The sequence below is a fragment of the Xiphophorus maculatus genome, chromosome 11 (genome assembly GCF_002775205.1).
Source record: "Xiphophorus maculatus strain JP 163 A chromosome 11, X_maculatus-5.0-male, whole genome shotgun sequence".
In the NCBI taxonomy this organism is placed as follows: Eukaryota; Metazoa; Chordata; class Actinopteri; order Cyprinodontiformes; family Poeciliidae; genus Xiphophorus; species Xiphophorus maculatus.
Window position 1 is genome coordinate 15981653 of NC_036453.1, and position 20450 is coordinate 16002102.

The following is a 20450-nucleotide window of genomic DNA, read 5'->3' on the forward strand; positions in this document are numbered from 1 at the left end:
GCAAACAAATTGTGATATTTAAGGGGGAATTGCTTTTTCTTTCAAGTTTAGCTTAGCTATTGTTCCTTAAAAAAAGAAATCCACATTTTTTGTTTATTTACATGGGTTACGATTAAATAAAGAAACTGAAAAAGCGCTGTAAAGGCACACTGTAGGTGTCTTCTTTTACTCCTCCTCTGAACCATCCTGAAGGGTGTTCTGGTCCTTGTCATGTAGAATAAGCTCCAAGTCATGGAGTTGGTGGAAAAACATGGAGAACACAAATAAGAAGAACCCTCTCACTCTTGAATAAGAGTGGTTTTCTTATTCAAATGACAATTTTTATATCTTTTTTGCGTTTTTTAAAAAAAAAAACACACAAAAAAAATCTATTGTGTTATAAAGACAGTTATATTACAGAAATTTTCCTAAGCAACATATCGTGGCTGCAAACATCCCTCCTCCATCACTTCGCTTTATGAAGAGTGGACACATTTAGCTGGAATGAACAGCAACGCACAAAGTTGGAAGAGGTAAAAGAGCTGCATTATGTCAACCCTAGAGCATATATATATATATATATATATATATATATATATATATATATATATATATATATATATATATATATATATATAACCTCTGAGTTTGAGTCAGAATCGCTTGAGAAATTGCTGAATTGAGTGGAGTCCAAAGCCACGTTATCAGCTGAAGAAAATGTGTTCAGGACCACATGGCAAAAGCAAAAGTCTTCACGTACACAAAAAGAGTTTAGCCTACTTAGACAAATCTAAGAGCTGCTTTATGTGGAAGACAGGCCATGAAGCTGAAACACACAGCTCAAACAGCGGACATGATTTTCTTGCTGGCAGGAACAGGCTGACTCCTGACTCCCTCGGGTCTGAGGTAATCTGACAGTATCAGTAAAGGTGCGAGAACAGATGTGCAAACTGGATGAGCTTCTCAGAAAAGCAACACAGAAGATTAAAAAAAAAATGCTATCTGTCTTATGCTTCAAGTCCGAAAGTATGAATCCGGAGCTTTAGGGGTTTAGTTGAATTCACTACAAATTAGACTGTAACCTAACATTTAAAGAGTAGAGGTATCTATAGAAAAATATGCGATGAAGGACCGAGGCAAACAAAAATTAAGTTTTTGGCTATTGCTCCTTGGTACGATGTATCAATGTCTCAGCTTGACCTTTTCAACAGTACCAACAATTCCCTGACATTCCAGCATGGATCAGGAAGCCCAGCTGTAATGTTTGGTTTCCCTCATGAAACCAAACATCACATATTTTTGCATATTCCCTGTGCAAAAACATTGAGAGTTTCACTAGTTACTAACTTCACTTTAATGCAAGTCTTTTGTGTCTTGTTTCTAAATGTGTAGTTGTTTACTTGGTTCGGAATTAAGCAAATATCAAGTCCCAGAATCTGTCTGACATCCAGGTAGTATTTAGTCCGGCCTGTGTACCTTTTCCTAGATAATCCATCCCGCAGTAATCTGGTAATATTTGCTATGCGAACATCCAGGCTATTCTGGACTGTACAATAGACATGAAGACAGGCATAAACAAACGTGTCGGTAAAGGTGCTCAACTCATTGCCATATTTTTGTATCAAAAGCTTCTCTGGAGATTGCTTTCTCTTATTGTTGATGAAATTATGCAATGACAAACTTGCAGATGAGTAAATAGAGACTGAAGGCAGAATGTCTAGGTAGGATGTTGTTGGTCAGAAATCTATTGTCTTTCAATCTTACAGATTAACTCTTAAAAGTGTGTGTTTCACTTTAAACACTTCTTGAAGCCTTTGTATCCTAACAGGTCTAAACTTCATATTTTCAGCAAAAAAAAAGAAGCTTAGAGAATGTGCTTCTACTGCCCCTATGGAGGCTTTCCTCACCACCTTTTAAAAACACATATATTGGGGCGTGCTGTGGTGGCGCAGGGGTTTAGCACGCCCCACGTTTGGAGGCCTTAGTCCTCGATGAGGACGTCGTGGGTTCGACTCCCGGTCCCGACGACCCTCACCGCATGTCTTCCCCCCTCTCCTCGCCCTCCTTCCTGTCTGCCTACTGTGGAAAAAATACGAGCCACTAGCGCCGCAAAAACTCTTCGGAGAAAAAAGCAACAAAAAGAAACACATATATTGAAGGAAACATCCTTAAAACATTACAAAGAACATGAATCTCCAATTCTTTATTTAATCATTACAAATACAACTTTGGTTACACCTTTTTTTTTGTCATTTGGAACAATAAATCCCTGTTAAAGTGAGGCCATTGTCTTGTGGTCACTATTTTGATTAGCACTCAGAGCAACTTCCATTACATTTGAAAGTCTCCCTTAGACCCAAGGGTTGGGAAGTGGTGGTGGCAACACTAACCAAGTTCAAGAGCATTTTCCCTCAGTTTTCAGAGGTAACAAAAAATTCCTCTTGGCAGCTGTAAATCTCAAGCAATTTTAAACTATTTTATGTGCTGAATGCTGCCTAAAGCGTTCCAAGGATGCTTTAGGCAGCATCACTAAGGATAAGTTTATCCTTAGTGATACTAAGGATAAACTCCTATAACGTGCTACTAACAGTACTTCTCTGTGTGGCACCATTCAGTCAGAAACTGTAAATTCAACCTATTATAAAATATTTTTGGCCAAATGCAACCCTCATGGTTCAGAAGTATGCACTTTTTAAATCATTGCTCCAAAACACAGCAACGACATAATCAGTGTACATAGCTGAATGTTTCTTTCAACAAATAAAACATAAGTTCAACCTCCAAATCTTTGCTTTCACAGGTTTTTTTCTCAAGTGGATTAAAGAGTTTTCTCCAGAGCTTGCAGATGTTGTTATGAGTGGCAGAGAAAGAGGCTGCAGGACGTCTAAGATAAAGAGATGAAGAACTATGCTGATGTGGACGATCTGAAAATATCAGGGCAGAAGACAGATGTGTAATGGCAGTGGGAGAATGACAGGCGATGTAGCTCAGCCACTGTAGGGGTTGGCAGGAGAGGTCGCAGGAGAGGTCAGAATCAGCATGAATGACGGTCAACTTCATATAGATGTGTCCATCACAGGGCCCACAAAACAAAGATGAGGCTGGACAGAATTTTAAGAGGTGCAACACAGACACAAGGCTCATTCTGGTACTGACTAGTTCAAAAAGTAGGGGTACTAGAACAAAATCTGGAAAAAACTTTTACTTTAAATCATCTTCAGCTGCAGCCTGTTCTCTGACAGTCACAGCTGTGACTCTGTGACAGATTAATGTAGTGGGACCTCATGACGGTACAAGAAGGACATAGATCGATGTGTAGTCAATTTGGTGCACTACTCTAGAAAACTAAGCATAGCCGAGGCCAGTTGGAAGATTAAGCAAACATCCTCTATCAGCACCTTCAATCCTGTGAGTCTCAGACAGATAAATGGGAAGCTGCTTACAGGGAGCTATTATCTCATGTGACTTTATCAATTACACAGGATCATTATGTTGAAGCTAGAAGTTGGGGGGATTGTTGTTAAATGTTAAGTTGGATGTCATTTTGAAGAGAAAGAGGATTTCTGGAGGAAACTTAGAGGTGGTAGGAGGAATCTCGGGAGGGTAGAAAGTTGCGATAGCGACAGATTTCAATAAATATGTTAGTGAAGGAAACAGAGGTGACATGGAGATGCTTGGTAGGTTATAGAGAGGAAGTGTGGAGAGTTGCTAAATGGAAATCGCATTAGCAGAAGACGGTGGACCATAGGATCCCATACAGAAGTGGAGGAAGGTAAATACAGAATTGTGTCCAAAAGGAGATGAGGATTTATAAAGTAAAGTCATCAGAGGGCATAAGAAAGCAGCACAGAAGGTTAGCGTTCAGGAAGACGGCAGAAAGAAAGAAGACTAAAAAGCCAAGGGTTCGACGGTTCAAATCGAACGAGCATGAATGTTGCAAGAAGTTCACGGATGAGTTCAGGTAGGTTCTTTGGGTAAAAGAAATCCCTACAAGAGGACTAGTGTGAGAGCAGATAAGGTGGAGACGGAGTGCCGTGGTGTTTTTGATGAGCTTGTTTTTGTTAAGCGGAGTCCTGGACAGTGAGAAGATGTCAAATGATCAGAGGACAAATGTGCTGCTGCAGCTTTTACAGTATAAAATGCTGTAAAAAGAAGACTTCCAAAAAAAATCTTAAAATCGTAGCATGTCTAAAAACGTCTATACATAAATTGCATAAAACTTAACAGAAACACTTATTTGTTATGCATTTTTCATACAATTACACATTTTTATGCAGAAGTTATTCCAATGTCACATTTTTCTTCAATGCGCTACCAGTTCACATACTGAATTTAATGAAATAAGGTGTAACAATGAGTTGTTTGAAATTCAGATTACATACTGTGGCATCAAACCTTTAAAATTCAAATGCTTCTGTTTTTTTACATCTGCTGTGTCTGATCTCTGCTTCTGGAAGAGAGAAGTAATTATGTGGTTGTGTGATCAGCTTCTGCATCATCAGTTTTCATCAATAGATTCAGTCGCTTAAGAGAAAAAAAAAAGGATGGCAACAAAGAACTTCTTTGGTGTTTTCAATATAAATTTTAAAAGCAAACTGCTGAGGTGGAAGTCCTTGATTTAGTTCCTTGACCTTCGATGCTTGTCCTTATCGCTCTCGCTTCATTTTGATTACTTATGTTCAAATGAATTCAGTTTAGGTTACATAGATAGCACTTTATTACAAAGAAAGCAAATTTAAGTTCAAATTAATCAATTTAATTTTAGTACAGTCAAATCAGTTCAACCAAATTCACGATTACATTTCACACTCCTTGACAACAAATAAAAACTTTCCTACGCTCCCCTTGATCTCCAACAATATCTGAATGCTACTGGACCTCAGCAATCCTCTTTTGAGTCTGCAGCACATTTTTAGTCGAAGGCTATCAGAATATTCTGTGGGTTCCTCACATAGCAACACCAGCATGACGAGGCTTGTATTGAAGAGTTTTGTTGCAGTCACGGTTTCTAATTTAGTATTTTGGGATACCAAGAAGGTAGTCTGGTAAAACCCAGCCCCTTGTTGTAACACTTTGCTACGTACAGAAGGTCTGAGTTCTCAGCAACTGAGGATTGGACTGTGTTGAGGTTTTAAATTTTACCCAATTGTTAATGTTTGGTGGTGACTTGTGTAAAGTGCCATTTCGACGCTATGAAGCTTGCCGGAAATCGCCAGCACTGTAAACAACCATCCTCCACTGCGAAGGCAGAAGTGTCAAGACAAACGAGGCGGCTGCTAGTGTTAATTCAATATTTGGAAGCATGGCCGACACCGACTAAATGGCTTCATTCACCTCTACTGCTGTCACTGCTAAAAGTACAGGCAGACTACAATTCTAAAGCAGTTCAGAAGATCAATCATCTTTCACAACTTCTCTTTGTGTTCGCTGATCGGCCCGGTTGAAATTCTATTCCACGAATTCAAGTCAATAGGAGGCCGCCCAGACTGACCTGCAAGAAAGAGCTGAATCAAGCTAAATATCGTAGGAAGGCAGTGGCTTAACAGACATCAATAAGCTGGATTTTGCTGTTTTCAACAATCTCTTTTAAGTCCAAAGCACCTTAACCAACAATATGGTGGAAACAGAAGAAGGACTTCAGTAAAATGGAGTATACTCACGTTGCATAATTGAAAAGGACTCTTAATCATTCTACAACCTTATAAAACACTGTTTATACCATACGCTCTGCGGTCTGTTTATGCCCAAGCAGTTTGAAGGATTTACAATCCTGTGAAAAACAAAACACCGTGAAATAAACAAACAATAGTCAAATTGTTCATCCTAAGCTAATCTCTGCCGAGTCACATCTCTTACATGAACAATTCTGGTAAGAGAATCTCTGGTAGACAATGAGTTGCATGATGAAAAAGGAAGTGTAGCCTATGTACTTTTGTCCAGTGTTATTTGAGCCTACAGCCAATACTGAATCCAGTATTAAGCAATAAATATACTCCAACTCTGATATGGTACTGCCAGCCCATATTATGGCTGCGACATTCAAATTAGCCTATTTGATGAAACTAACAAAATGTGGACACGGGACTCCACTGCAGTGGATTTTAAAGGTCATTATAGGAACTCAAAAACGTTTCAACAGTCAACATTCTAATACCTGAAAGTAACAGAATAACATTAACCTGCTTTGGCCATTTTAAATGTTATAAAGGCAATATTACAACAACATGCCAATAGTACACTACAATTTCTTGGATTTTGTTTTTGTCGATCGTAATATTTTATGCTATTGTCATAAAAAAACTCCTTTGAAAATGTAAGAGCTTTCAGCGACATTGTAAAAATTAATTGCATTTGTTAAAAATAAAACACTAATGGCAGCTTTGTGCAGTTTGGTCAGTGTAAATATAATGAAGTGCATAGCATACTCATCAACTTCATTCATTCAAGGATATGAGCTCTTCAGCACTCGCTCTTTGACTAAGGTTGTAAGGGTCAATTTGAGGTTCTTGTTCTATTCAAATTCAAAAATACTTTATGTATGTAATAATGTTAATATAATAATATATCTTTATATCATTATATAAAGATATATTACCCAGTTGCCTAGATGTGTAAATTCATAATTTAAGGTATGAATAATTATTTAAATAACTACTGTGAAGTGCATTTGGTTGCTAGATCAGTGTGCAATAATTCAGGAAGAGAACAGCGGTCATCTAAGCTACACTTAAAAAATTGTATGTTATTGGCTCATAAAATCTATTTTGAAAAGTTATGCGATTAGTTTCATTACTTATAAAATTGCCAGAATTGTATCTTTATGTACTGTTAACACATTACAGCTTCTTTTTTAACTAGAAGAATCACAACAGGACCAGTCCTGACATCAGTAGTTGGTCAACAATCATCGTTTCACCATCTCTGCCTCACGCAGCCTGTAGAACTTGCGTGCATTGAGTCACTTGAAGCCATCTGTGCTAACCCTGTTAACAACATTACTATCATGTTTGCAAACAGGGGAACGATTGAACAGGAGGCTTTGGATGCCTCTGGTCTCTCATTTCTCTCGGTCAAACACCTCTTTAAAGAGTGAGCATTGTGCCAGCCATTTTGAGCTGTGCAGAGCTAAAACAGGGGGAATTGATGTCTAGCCTGCTGACAAAGCGAAGACTGCCAGTAACTTCTCCGTTCCAAACGGCAAGGCTCCAGCCAGCGCAAGCCCAGCATCCTCACACATAACGACTGTTTGAATCTGGCTGCGGCAGAGAGGCTTTAACGGACTGGCCACGGAGACGGGACCTGCTGAACGTCTGATAAGTCTCATTTGAAACAGGATGGCAGTCTCCTCAGTTTTGATTACAGGAATTATAAATATCATCAACAGGCTCAGTTGTGAAGCTGCTCTAAATTAATACGTTGTGGCTATCCAAACAATGACGACAGTCTAACTTAGGGATGATTCAATGATGCCCTCAAGTGGCCCAAGCGCAGCAGCTGCATCAGATACAGCAGAGAGCGGAGGCCTATGAGATTGCCTTTGTGTCAAGCTTTGAATTAAGACTGCCCTCAATTCAGAATACATGGCTGGGAATATTCATTATCATAACCTGCCGCCTGTATCTTACTGTGTGCCAGATGAAGGGTGGAGAACAGGAGGTGGCATTCCCTGCTTTTGATAGAAAGTATATCAGCAGATAGCCTGCTTTAAAGTTTAGCTATTGTTAAAATCAAGAGACTATGTGGAGTGAATAAAGGCCACTAACATACGCTGTCTGGCTACTTCACGAGGTACACCTATTCAATTGATACTTCACAGCAATGGCAATTAGTCCAAACGCAAGATAGCTCCTTAATGTATTTAGGTAACTAGATGTGATGAAGACAACTAACTAAACCTCAGAAAGAGCAAGAATGTAACTTTGAAGGCGGCATGCTTGTTAGTGCCAGAGAGGCTGGTATAATCTACTGAGGATTTCATCCAGGAATGGTTTGAAAAGGGACATTTTGTTTTCAGATGATCCAAAGCCAATAGTAGCTCAAACCGAAGGTTTCCTGAATACTATCTCTAAAAAGACAAAGTGTTGTACCAGCACAAGCATTGCCTGGTCTGACAAGTTTTGATTATACAGTCAGAAGTTGATATAAAAAAACATGAATGAAAGTTTATATCTATATTGTTTCAGAGGGCTGCCTTTGGTGTACAGTACTTACATTGACACAACCCTTTCATGCATAGTGGTCACTACAGTGGACAGCTTTCTAAAAGCCATTTTCTTGTGCTTCCTGTGGATTTTTATGTTATAAATGCACACAGACCACTGAAGTGGACACTAATGCATCATAAAATATACCATCAACTACTGGCCATCAGCTGCAAATGCAAGAAATTATTTTTGTTAAATACAATATGGCCGACAGACAAAAAAGCATGAGAACCGACCCGGTCCCTCCTTCTACTGTAGACGACTCTTGCAAGTAAAAAAAATATTGTGACATCAGAGAACCCCTAAGGAACAATACTACTGATGTATTTTTCAAATAACAACTTTGTATTTGGACAAAATTACAATTGATCACATTAAAAATAAAAAAAAATAAAAAAATTATTTTTACAAAAAAAAATTCCTACCGTTTTTATGCTTTAAGAAAAAAATTTTAAAAAATGGAAAAAAATGTTGACACAAAGGATCATAATTCATGCATGAAAGGGTTAAGTCCCTTAGTACCAAATGAACATCAGGTAAATGCTCCGTCAATGTCTTTGCTAACCATGTCCATTCCTTTATGACCGTCGCGTGTTCATCTCGAGTATAGAACACCATAATTATCAAATAACTTAAAACTGGTTTCTTGAACACGTCAATAGGGTTAGCATGATTAATCTTTAGGTTACTCCAATGACCTCAACAATGCAACAGAGCACCTTCGAGCGGTATCAAATGAGAAATGATCACAGATAAGCAGCTGTGTGTTTCTATCGTGACAATACGGAGCAGAATATCTGAGGAATATTTCCGTTACCGTGTTGAAGAACGGCTCTTAAACCAAACGTGGGTCAAAACTGGTACAAGATAACTAATGAAGTGGCTATTGAGTGTAACTCTGCAATATGTATTTCATGGCTTTAGCGTGTTTCACTAATGTGTCCCATATGAAAAGGTCCCTTGCTTAATTATCTGGTAACATGGCTGCTTGTGTGTCTGTGGTACAAAGTAACTGCTTTAATCCCTGAGTTGGTTAGCGTTGCATCTCAAAAAACATGAGATGTAACGCTACATCAGCATCTAGCTACTGAAGCTAGATGCTGAACGCCAATTACCTTGACAGGTGCTCAGCTACATTCGTGTGGTTTTTTCACTCACCACTTTAAGAGTCTGTCACAATGAGGCACATTCACACATTCTGACAGCATTTCATAACTTCCACACAGCTTTTTTCCATCTTACACACAGTGAAATAAATGGTTGGACGAGGTGAAGCAGGGCCTAAATCACTGCACTACCAAATGGAAGGCAAGCACTGAACTTGTGATACACTATATGGACCCTAAGACATTTAAAAACCAACCTGGACTGTTTGAAATAATGTTGTGTGAAGAAGTCATCAGCAGTTTGTACTTTATCTAAACCAGACTAACGTTACAGTGAAGTTAAAAGTGAGAAACTGCAACATTTAGTTTGTTCATTTTCCCCGAACAGCTGGCACTGTCATTTTACAAAATAAATCCCCAGAACTGAGAGACTGTAAGAGTGAGTGATCAGGACAGTGAAGATGACTTGTCTGTTTCTGGGGAGATAAGAGGATATCTGTGTGAGCCAGAATACAACACAGGATATTGGCTGATGGGAGAAAAACAAGAAAACAGAGCACAGAAAAAAATGGGCACTGCTTGTGTGTGAAACTCTCATAGTGAGAGAGAGAGCCCCATCAACCTGCTAGCTCAGATGTGATAGCCATATATCACTGCCATCAAATCTTCACTGCAGTTGTTGTCACGAATGGGACTTGCCAAGAACACAACTCCATCGTCTTTCCGGCAGGGAAGAGGGGATGCTTTACCGTCAGTTTGTATTATGAAGAGTTTCCTGCACTCATAAATTCCGCTAGTTTAATTAACTTTTATGACAGAAGAAAAAAAGTCAAAACATTTAAAAGTCTCTCTCGGCTACTGGAATGAGGTGACAGCTGTACTCATCAAGATGGCTGTATCTGTAGAAAGAAAAAGTTCTGCAGACACTTCTGTTGGATACCAGTTGCTGTCAAATCAAACGGAGAATTCTGGATGTAACTGGATCAGGATCTCAGTCAATTGTAACAATAAAAAATCCTGTTTCAGAAAGAGGTGAGACACATAATAGGAGGATTTTTTTTTTCATTACCTACCCATCCATTTTCCACGCCTGGTTGTTCTTGTAGGGTCATAGTAATGCCAGTACTTTTCTCCAGCAGTCACTGGGAGAGTGGTGGAGTGCACCCTGGACAGGCCACCAGTCCATTACCCAGCAACATTAAGACACAAGACAAACAACCGTGCACACCCACTCTCATGCTTAAGGACAATTTTAGAGAGATCAATTAACTGAACAGCCGTGTTTTCGGACTGTCCAGGAGGAGTGAATGCTGCAAGTCAACAACTTGATGCAATTTGCTGAGTTTCCTTAGACAGAAAACTTTTTTGAAACTAATTTGAATAGTGAACCAAACGTAGTGCACTGTTAGATAAGTAGGAGCAAATGGAATGTATGTATGACTTTGTTTTGGTAAAGTGCCTCAAGATGATGCGGTGTGAGTTGACATTATGTAACTAAACTGAAGTGTCTGTGTGATTACGCCAAAGAGACCCCCCACACATACACAGGGGGGCAAAAAGCAAACTACATGCAGAGAAACCTCAGGCAAGGATTCGTACTCAGGACCGTCTTGTTGCTTTTCTTGTTCCAATGTGCAGCCCTGATTTTCTGATCATTTCTTTCCTACATATCTTTGTCACTCACTACTCATCCCTTGGACATATTTTTTCACACTGTTAGATTTAGGTAGTGTGACATTTTATATTGGTTGATTAGCAACATTAGTCAAAAAATGACACTAATTTCTTTATGTCTATATATTTAAAAAAAATACTGATACCAAGAACTTTATTTGATGTTGAAGTGAAAAGAAAACAACAGAAAGATGATAAAAGCAAGCTGTCACAGAAAAGCAAGTGCATAACACGGTGGATAAGTAATACTTATTGAATGTTACAGTGGCTCTCACAGAAAATGAACAGACAGAGTACTAAAATCATACAGCAGTTTCCATTTAACATGCGCTTTTGTCTCTTGACATCAAATAAATACTGACTAAGCAGAAAGCTGGAGCTTTTCACAAGTGTTTTCTCCTGACAAGTGACATCCTGGCAACACAATTACAAGAACCACTTTTTTTTTTTTTTCTCACAAACTTTCCTTTGACTCTTTTTAAAAAACACATTAAGGTCTCTGCTGAAAGACAGAAGAAAGATCTGTGGCAGCTACACAAGCCCAGAAGCTAAAACCTGACAAATCCATATCCCATTGACATTTCTAGTCAGAACAATTTGACCTGAAACTCTAAAGGAGTTTTTTTGTTTTTTTTTCTAGAGTGCTGAGCCCCAACTGGTGTCCAACCCTCTCTTCTCCCAGACGTCTTAAAACTCCCACCCACCCCATTGCTATCACATTGATTGAGTCCATTGAAGGTCTAGTACTGACTAAATGGTGCAGTCTCCTTCAACTCATGGTACCCCTGGTGGTTTGGCTCTGTAAAGAAACAGAGAGGTCAGTTAGGGCAAAGAAGTACCACAAATCCATCTCTTCTGCATGTGCCAGAAATGTTAAAGAAATACTACAGGCTGCTTTCTGTTTTACACAAAAAGGCAACGGAGTTAAAAAAAAAAAAAAGAGAAAAGAAATAATAATAAAGAAACCATTCATTTTGAGTAAATTGTTTACAGTTTGAGCTGCTCTCACCTCCGTTTAATCTCCTTACACAACAATATGAAAAGCAGCATGTAAGCAGCAGTAGCATTCTGGGGATTACTAAATGATTTTCTGTACGTCCCAGATGATGAAAATGAAAATAGACGCTAAAAGTATACGTTTGAGTGTATAGATAAGTGTTGTGGTACCCAGGCTCATATTTTCTTCCATTAGGGGCTTCTTCTCACTGCAGTTCACCACTCTTCCCTGAGCCGCTCCCAGAATAGTCATGATGTCCACCAAGTTGAGCTTTCCTTCCTCCTTGGCCTCCCCTATTTCTTCAGCGAGCTCCATCGCTGCTTCTTCGCGTTCCTCCATTTCTTCTTGCGTCAGCATTGCGTTCAAGCCCTGCCCGGCTGTTGTGTTGCCCACTTGTGGCGGCGCAAGGGAGCACAAAGCTCTTACCTGCCCGTAGGATTTCAGGTGAGCTACGTTGGCACGCAAAAACAGCAAGAGGACGTTGAGGTCATTCAGTGGGCAGCCTAGTCGTTGGCGGTTGATGAGATCCAGGGCTGGGAGGACCTCATACACAGAGATGAAGCTAGTGTCCCAAACAAAGAGTCGAATAATGCTAAAAAGCACGATGGGTCCCAGCAGGAGGTAGATTGCTCCGTTGACCACACTTATCACCTGAAAGACCAGCTGCCCAATCATCTTGCACTGAACCAATTCAGGAATCCAGTTCTGATCCCGCAGCATGCCTGTACGAACAAAGCAGTTAAACTCATCCTGCAGTAAGGCCGAAAGGTGGAAGTAGGCAAGATACAGGCAGGCAGAGGTCATAAAGGTCAGGAGGAGGAAGCCCCGCAAAAACAGCATGCTGACGAGGAAGTACGAATTTTGCTTGCACTGCATGTATCTCTCCAGAAGGGGGTACTCAAAGTATCTCTTCCGCTTGGCTCTGGAAATAGACAAGAAGAAGAAAGTCAGGAAGACGTTGCTTTTCACACAGCAGCATGTTTTCTCAAACGCCATCGTAGTCCTCAAGATGCCGCTCTATTGATAGTCTACATGTTACTGGATTGGACATCACATGACTATCGTGTGACACACATCATGAGGCAGGAATATCGACGGTCGATAAAAAGACAAAATCAGGCAAAAAGTCTGAGAAAGGGATGTTTTTGTATTAATTGTAAACACTACGACTACCAGATATAACAAGGTCCAAGTGTATCACATTTCAAAGTCGAGTAAAAAAATTTAACTGAAGAAAAAAGTAGCAAGGACGTGGCAATTAGGTGAGTGATGCCAGCTTAACTAGGACAACCTTAACATGTGCATGCTGACACTAAATATTTAATACAAACTATGTCTCCTACAGCGACAATTGTGTCAAATTAAATTCATTGTCCAATATAAAAGAGAAATGTGTTTAGTCCTCTCTTGCATCTTGGCAGAACTGATGGAAACCAGACTATTTATAAACTTACATAATGGGAGAATACATATTTTATGTATCAAAAAGTGGCCAAGAATATCAAGATATTCCAGTTGGGAGAATACACATTGTTATATTTTATATCAACAGCTTCTCTGCAGTATTTTTTGTTCTTTTTTATTGTGTCAGTATGTTTTTCTACCGCTCCAATAAAAATACAATTTTCTGGAATCATTAGGACTCCAGAGGGGCGAATGAGTACCCAGGAGGTTGGGCTAGTCACCATAAGCAAGACTACAGAGCTATATAGAATTTGACAGGCCAATATAAAATAACAAATGTTTGTGCCATGAGCAGAGCTGGAGAAGTCTTACCTTTGAAGCTCGGCCTGAAATGTGAGCGGGTTTCTTGTATTCTGCCGCATATCCAGAATGCTTTGGGCCAGTCGGACTGATCGGTTGTAAGACTTGTCAAGTTCATCTATTATGAAGAGCAGGTCTGAGCCCAGTGTGGGCGTGACAAGCTGGCGCCAGATGAGAGCCGGCAGGTACATCAGGATGGCCATGGCCAACAGAGAGTAAGGAAACATCTGAAACGACGACGAGAGAAAGATGACAGAAATGGGCCAAGGAAACAATAAAGAGGGCAGGAACAAGTTCAAACAAACTAGAACTTGAACTTTCTGTTGCGTTTTGCAAATGAGGTCCTCATTAAAAATGTATGGTGACATTTTCAGCTGACGTTTTTAGCAAGAAAAAAGAAAAGAAAAAGGCTTCGGCGTATGACTGTTCGCAGCCTATCAGTCGAGGTAAGTGGGTGAAGCAAGTCAAGGGAACCCAGTCAAACGCTTTCCACTCACTTTGTGCACCCAGAGCGAGCGCTCCTCAAAGTTCCCGTCGCCGTCAAACTCGTGATGCATGAGAGAATCCCAGCAGTACGTGTCGACATAGTCGGCCTGCTTAACTGTGAAATTGCTGGGAGGGAAGCAGCTGATTTGAGGCCCTGCGAAATAAACAAATCAGAGCTGTAATTTGAGCTGCAAACGTTGAGGAACAGCTCTACAACTTTCACTTGATCATGCCGTATCAGAGCGCCTGCGAGCCGTCCCCCTGCACTCCAAATCTCCACATAAAAACTGACAGATAACAGCGCTGGAGGTTCATTACCGAACGCAGAGATCTGAGCTTGTTTTTTGCCCTTTTCCCTTCAGTGATACAGATTTTCAGCAGAGAAATCACGTTTCCAAATGGCAACCTGACATTTAAAAACCCTGGATGACTCCTTTCTAAGTTTGTTGCCTCTGCAGCCTTATATTTAGTCCACCTAGACATTACCACATTGTGGTTCAACCACTTGAATCCATTCTACACCAATCTGTCATTTACCATGGCTGCTCCACCCTCTAACAGTAGGTTGAAACTGGTGGGACACACCCTTGGTGTGTCCCACCAGTTTCAAAGTGATGGGAGAGACTTTTTTTTTTTTTAGCCTTGCCCTCCGTTGCCCAGCTCTGGAAGTAAAAACCAGCCACTAATTTACTGAGACTGTGTGATTTGTGCTACAAGCCAACCTTATTATAGATCACAGCTACATGTTTCCATATGCTCTTATCATACGTGTGTGTTCTTAGTCAGCTAAAACTAAATCCACTCTACTTATGGGGATGTGTGTAGTTAAGATGGTGTTTCATTATTTTTAAACTTGAAACCTGATTCAAACCTTTTTTTTTTAGCTCAACACAAAAGTGAAACGGACAATAACAGTTGTGGTAGAACATGTTAAGATTTTTTTACATTTTTTTTTTTTGGAAAGCAGCTTGCTGATGTGCGGTATATTTATCCTTTGACTGATCCATGCAAGCTAAATTCAGGACCTTTTATGGCTTTTCACAAACTTTTACGAAAGTTGTCTTTTCTGTGAGGCAAAGGCTTGTAAATGTCATCCACAAATGGTTGGAAAGAAAAACTCTTGTGGGTGGTGTGAGCACTTCACATATAGAGATGGCTTTTAGTTCTCAGCATGGCTGTCTACGATTCCCAGTCTCGGGACCTTTCCTGCACATCTTCCCTTGTCCTTCCCTTAACCTTTCCTGCCTCATTGCTGTGAATTAAGGCCACAAGAGATCAATATTTGTGTTGCCACCATGATTTCCTTACAATGTATTTCAAATATTTTATTTATAAACCAAACATCTCGAAATCTGTTCAGATTTATCTACAGCTGAGCAGACTACTACAGACTGCTGCATCCCATAATATGCAGGGTTGGTATTTAAAGGCTCTATTTCAGGGTTTCTTAAGTTTACTCTGATCCTCAGGGCCCACTGCCCTGCATTAGGTGCTTCACCTATGCCACATACCTGACTTAAACGAATGGAGAATTTTTGCGTGCTTCGGAAGCATTCGGTGGCGTGCTGACGGGGGTTATGCAATCATTTGCATCAGTTATGCTGTAACAGGAAAAAGCTCCGAAACACAAAGGACCGCGGTTCCCCCGAGGCCCGGGGTTCAGAAGCACTGCCTTAAGGCACGGATCCGGCGTGCTGGAGAATGCTGAATCGGTTTGCAGGGTTTTTACCCAGAAGTCTCTGTGTAGACGTGGGATCAGACACTCCTCTGGTGTCACCTCATCTCATGAGCGATCCTTGTTTGTGAGACCCACTCAGAAAACACATCAATAAAGAATTTGTTGTAAGAGTATCTCTGAAGTAAAAGTAAGGCAAAGCCAAAAAAAAAAAAAAAAAGTTAGACATTTAATGAGTGCTTTGTTGTTGATTTTTCTTTGCTTCCCTTTTCTGCCAAAGGTTTTACATCTACTACTCCTATGGCAATTATCAATGTTCTGGAGTTGTTTTAAGGTGGCTGACAGCTTTGATCTTTGCCCCTACTCGACTAGCTGCTAGATTCAGCATCTCAATCTACATCAAGGCAGATGATGCACAACGGCTACATTGCCGTCTGGTTGTGAAGAGAAATTTTGAACGAGCAAAAAATGGAAAGGGAATGCAAATTAGACGTGTTTTAATCTACTGATTTGGAGCAAAGCATAATTTCATCAGATGTTGACGCTACGCATGGCTGCGACAAACAGGAAGCAGAGGTTGCAAACTAGCATGGGGTGCACATCTCAGAGAAATGGGGAGGTGTTTTCAGGATTGTGTTACTATTGGACCAGTTGTGGCTGTCCTGTCTTGTCAACTGTTTGTGAAGTCATGTGCTGTCCGGAGACGTTCGGAAAGAAATTCAATTATAACGCAGTAAAACGATGATGGAAAGAGCGGATCAGTCACGCTAGGTAAAAGTTTGCTACTATTACCTAGCATGACTTATTTGGCAGCTATGCTTGCATCTCTCCTTTAGTGCTTTTAGCTATTTTTTTTGGAAAAGCGAAAAACCAACTTGAGCAAGTATAAAATCTTTTTTGCGAAGTTCTCTCACGTTTTGCTGTTTACATCAACCATTTCTAATGCAACACTCCAAAAATACGAATGAAAAACAGTTAAGTGAAACATGGCTATGTACTGGTGGAGTACATGTGTGACAACAACAAAAAAGTGTATAAAAAAACCCCAAACATGGAAGATTTAAATATAAAGATGTACATATAACTACATAGAATGGATTTTGAATGACTAAAACAAGTAAACAGAGCAATTAATTTTTGCAATAAGGTCTGGAGTTTGCATGGACGATCAATGTGCAATGATGGAATTACAGCAGTTTTCATTGTCTGCCACCTGCTCGCTGGTTTTTGTGTCTCTTCCGTGTCCAAGGTGCAAATCTCGCGAAAGTGTGTCGTCGTTCACTCAGACAGCCATCAGATCAGCTCGATTCAAATTCATCTAATTTCTGCAGTGACATCTATCACCTGAACCCGCTGAACACGTGGGTTATGAGAGGAGACGTCAGCCATTGTCTCAAATGTCAACCTGACTATCGAGCCTTGGCGAAACCGCGACGAACACGAGGAGAAACGCTGATCAGGCCCTTGCACCCGTCCTCAGCTTGCTGCGCGTTGTTTGTCTTTGTAGAGCAGACGTCCTGCGCTTGCAGACACGGTTCTGTGCACTCGTAATACATGCAGGAGCATCTGTTTCCACGTGCTCGGCTTTCACCAGTAATTAAATACCATAATGCTGCCACACGGATGGCATAACCCTGCAAGTGTTACCCCGACGACACTCTCCTTGCACACGGTTGCTAGGTGATTCATGTGTGAAACTCTCCAAAAACGAAAGGCAGGAGTTCATGTTATTAACCCTCAAGGAAGTAAACCAACAACGCCGCCTCGAAGGGAATCATTTTTCTTTTCTTTTTTTGCTTGTGACTGCATTGGCAGACACAAGTTACCAGATCAGCCTGGGCAAAAAAAAAAAAAAAAAAGAGATACACAAATAACCACTTTTTAGTGTAAATCTTGGAAAATCTTTCAACCTCTGCCTATTTGGCGACGGAGCAGAAGCTTGTGCCTCCATCTCCCAATCCCCAATTAACGTTGGCAGATCCCCGCCACATTTGTGCCTTGAACAAGATTTCTTGGCTGAGAGTGCAGGTGCAAGTAAACCCGACTTCTCTGCGGCAGAGCAATCAAGCACTGTTGTGAAATTGTCAAGTCTAGCAAACCAGGCAGCCAGGATCCATGAGATGGGCCCGACACTCCAGCCCCCCGCTCCCACCCGCTGCTGGTTGATCAACATATCCCCTCATTTGACTCAAATAGAGAGGAGCCGCCACACAAGAACTTTGCCTTGTAATTACAGTTTGCCCGTCTCAGTAAACGCAGCTCTCAATCATCCCCTGTGGTAATTAGCATCAGGAGCATCAGTGCTGATTGCAGGCCAGCTCTGAAGGGAAGACATTCTGTTCAAAGTCATGAGAGTCAGTCTCCTCACTCTCTCCCTCCTTTTAGAATGACTCTAGACACCCTGGTTGTGAGATTTTCCATTCTATATATATATATATATATATATATATATATATATATATATATATATATATATATATATTCTTTCAGATTGGCTGAAAACCTTTTAGATGACAAATGAAACGGCAGAAAAATCAATCAACTCCCCAGTGGAGTTTCTCTTTCAGCAACTTTGTTTGGCTGCTGCGTCGCTGCTGCGGCCATTTGCAGGAGAGAAATTGTCATTTAACTTACTTCTGAAAATAAAGTAAAAAAACGCATTCAGATTAACTGCTGCAGCAGAGATCATTGCGGTTTTAGTTTGTGCCAAAGCCCAGTAGCAAGCGTAGCAATGCTGCTACATTTGGAAAGCTCATACAAATGAGACGCCATAAGGCCGTGAGTCCAAATTCCGAGTTACGTTTCAGTTTCATGGACTTTAACTCTGTTGATTTGAAACAATTTTGAGCCGAGCTAATTGGGACACATCAATCATTTGTAACTTTATTCCGATATTCCTGAAACGTTTGACTATAAATATTGGAATATTTATTCCAATATTCCTGAAACGTTGACATGCAACGTTTCATGTCAAACGTTGCATGAAACATTTGACAACGTCATGCATGAACCCATTCAAATTAACTCTCCCTTCATATAAGCTGTAATAGCAGGCTGTTTATATATATATATATATATAATTTACCCAATTCTGTGAGCAAAAGAACAGGACAGAATTCAACAAATTAATAAGCTGTTAAAGGCCAGGGTGAAAATCCTGTACAATTTATGTATAAATATATATTTTTTTCATACATAAAATATAATAACTGAAAAAGGACTAATTTGCGTGGGAGCTACGCTGAACTGTGATCATGAATTTATTATTTTGCTCTGGGCTGAATGAATTTAGAAGTAGTTCTCGTTGAGGGTGAACTGGCACAAGGCTGTTCAGGACAAGCACAACATAATTAATATGCAGAAAATTCTAATATTGCTTAAAAAGAGCAAAAAAAAAAAAACAAAAAAACAACCAAAACAAAATCACCACTGTGGAACACAAAGCCAAGCTCTTATTGCAGGGTATGATAAAGGGCAAAAGCAAATGGAAAACAAAGCAAATGTCCTGCCACTGTGTTTTTAAAAAAACAACAACCAAAAAGAAAAAAAAAAAACAGCTTAGAGGCAGAACTGCTCACCCAGGGAGATCTCGCGGGCGAAGGCCATGCAAACCAGCATTAGTGGGAGGCCCACAGACACATACTTGATGACCTTGTCCAGAGGAAGCTCCAGTTCCAGGTGGTTGATCCTGTATATCCCAGAGCTGTCCTGCAGCAGGGCATCTGATAACATGGCCTTGGCCGCTGCCTGGGCGATTGACATTCTGGATACCTACCCGGTGATAACAGAGCCGCTTATTTTTCAGGACAGTAAAGGAGGAGAGGGAGCTTCAGCTGTGCATAAAAAAGAAAATAATAATAATAATAAAAAAGTCCTGCTCGTGACCTTCAACATGTCACTCCCACTGCGTCGTTAGTTATTAACAAAGTGGGATACAATAACACGGAAATGTCATTGGGTCTCTTAGGCTTTTTAAAAAAATAAAAATAAAGAAAGAAAAACAACAACAAAAGCTCCAACAACTAATGAAACCTTTAAGTTCCTTACTTTTAGTTTTCCAGTCTTTTCCCCCTGATATCCGTTGTTTGCGGAGCCAAACAGTCCCTCTTAAGGCCCGTGTGGAGTTGGAAAGCTCCTTAAGTATTCAGGGAGTGCCTTGGTAAATGAGGGGTTGGATCTGGGCTGGACCGGGCCGAGCCGGGTCTGGCTCTAATTACAGAGTGGACATCTGGGAGCGTACATGTGCCCAGATGGCACTGACAGCAGCAGACCTCCAGTACTCAACAGTGGGCCTTGAAGCAGCCTATGTGTGTGGGCGTGTGTGTGTGTGTGTGTGGGGGTGTGTGGGGGTGTGTGTGTGCGTGTGTTTGTGGCTCTGCTGTAGTTGGGCTGTGAAGCATGCTGGCTGTGGCCCACTTCAAACAAGTGAACCTTCGCCAGTGGCTTTTCCAGCCTCTGTCATTCTGATTCTATTTTTTCCTGCACTTCAGCCTCTGAGCCACTGCTGAGACGCTGCGGCGTACAGGCAGGCATGTTTCTGACTGCATGCATTAAGAGAGAATCAA

At 40.5% G+C, this 20450-nt stretch overlaps 1 protein-coding gene across 4 annotated transcripts; it reads right to left on the minus strand.

Annotated features, from left to right (window-relative positions):
- Positions 1-11071: 11071 nt before the first annotated feature.
- Positions 11072-20062, minus strand: panx3 (pannexin 3). 4 transcript variants are annotated; one of them, XM_023341772.1, is made up of 6 exons: positions 19933-20059; positions 19464-19718; positions 14222-14364; positions 13737-13951; positions 12131-12882; positions 11072-11762 (listed from the first exon to the last, which is right to left on the minus strand). In XM_023341772.1, the coding sequence occupies exons 2-6, from the start codon at positions 19645-19647 to the stop codon at positions 11704-11706; spliced, it is 1353 nt and encodes a 450-aa protein (XP_023197540.1). In that variant the 5' UTR covers positions 19648-19718; positions 19933-20059; the 3' UTR covers positions 11072-11703. The 4 variants fall into 4 exon arrangements, with proteins under 4 accessions (XP_023197540.1, XP_023197541.1, XP_014325930.1 ...); XM_023341773.1 differs by lacking the exon at positions 11072-11762 and having other exon boundaries at positions 11769-12882; positions 19529-19656; positions 19933-20062; XM_014470444.2 differs by lacking the exon at positions 11072-11762 and having other exon boundaries at positions 11769-12882; positions 19464-19656; positions 19933-20062.
- Positions 20063-20450: the final 388 nt, after the last annotated feature.

Coding starts and splice junctions, on each gene's coding strand:
- panx3 (XM_014470444.2), bottom strand. CDS start 19,647: ATGTCAATCGCCCAGGCAGCGGCCAAGGCCATGTTATCAGATGCCCTG. Junction 14,365..19,463: donor CGCCCGCGAGATCTCCCTGG/GTGAGCAGTTCT, acceptor TTTATTTCGCAG/GGCCTCAAATCAGCTGCTTC. Junction 13,952..14,221: donor GCTCGCTCTGGGTGCACAAA/GTGAGTGGAAAG, acceptor TCGTCGTTTCAG/ATGTTTCCTTACTCTCTGTT.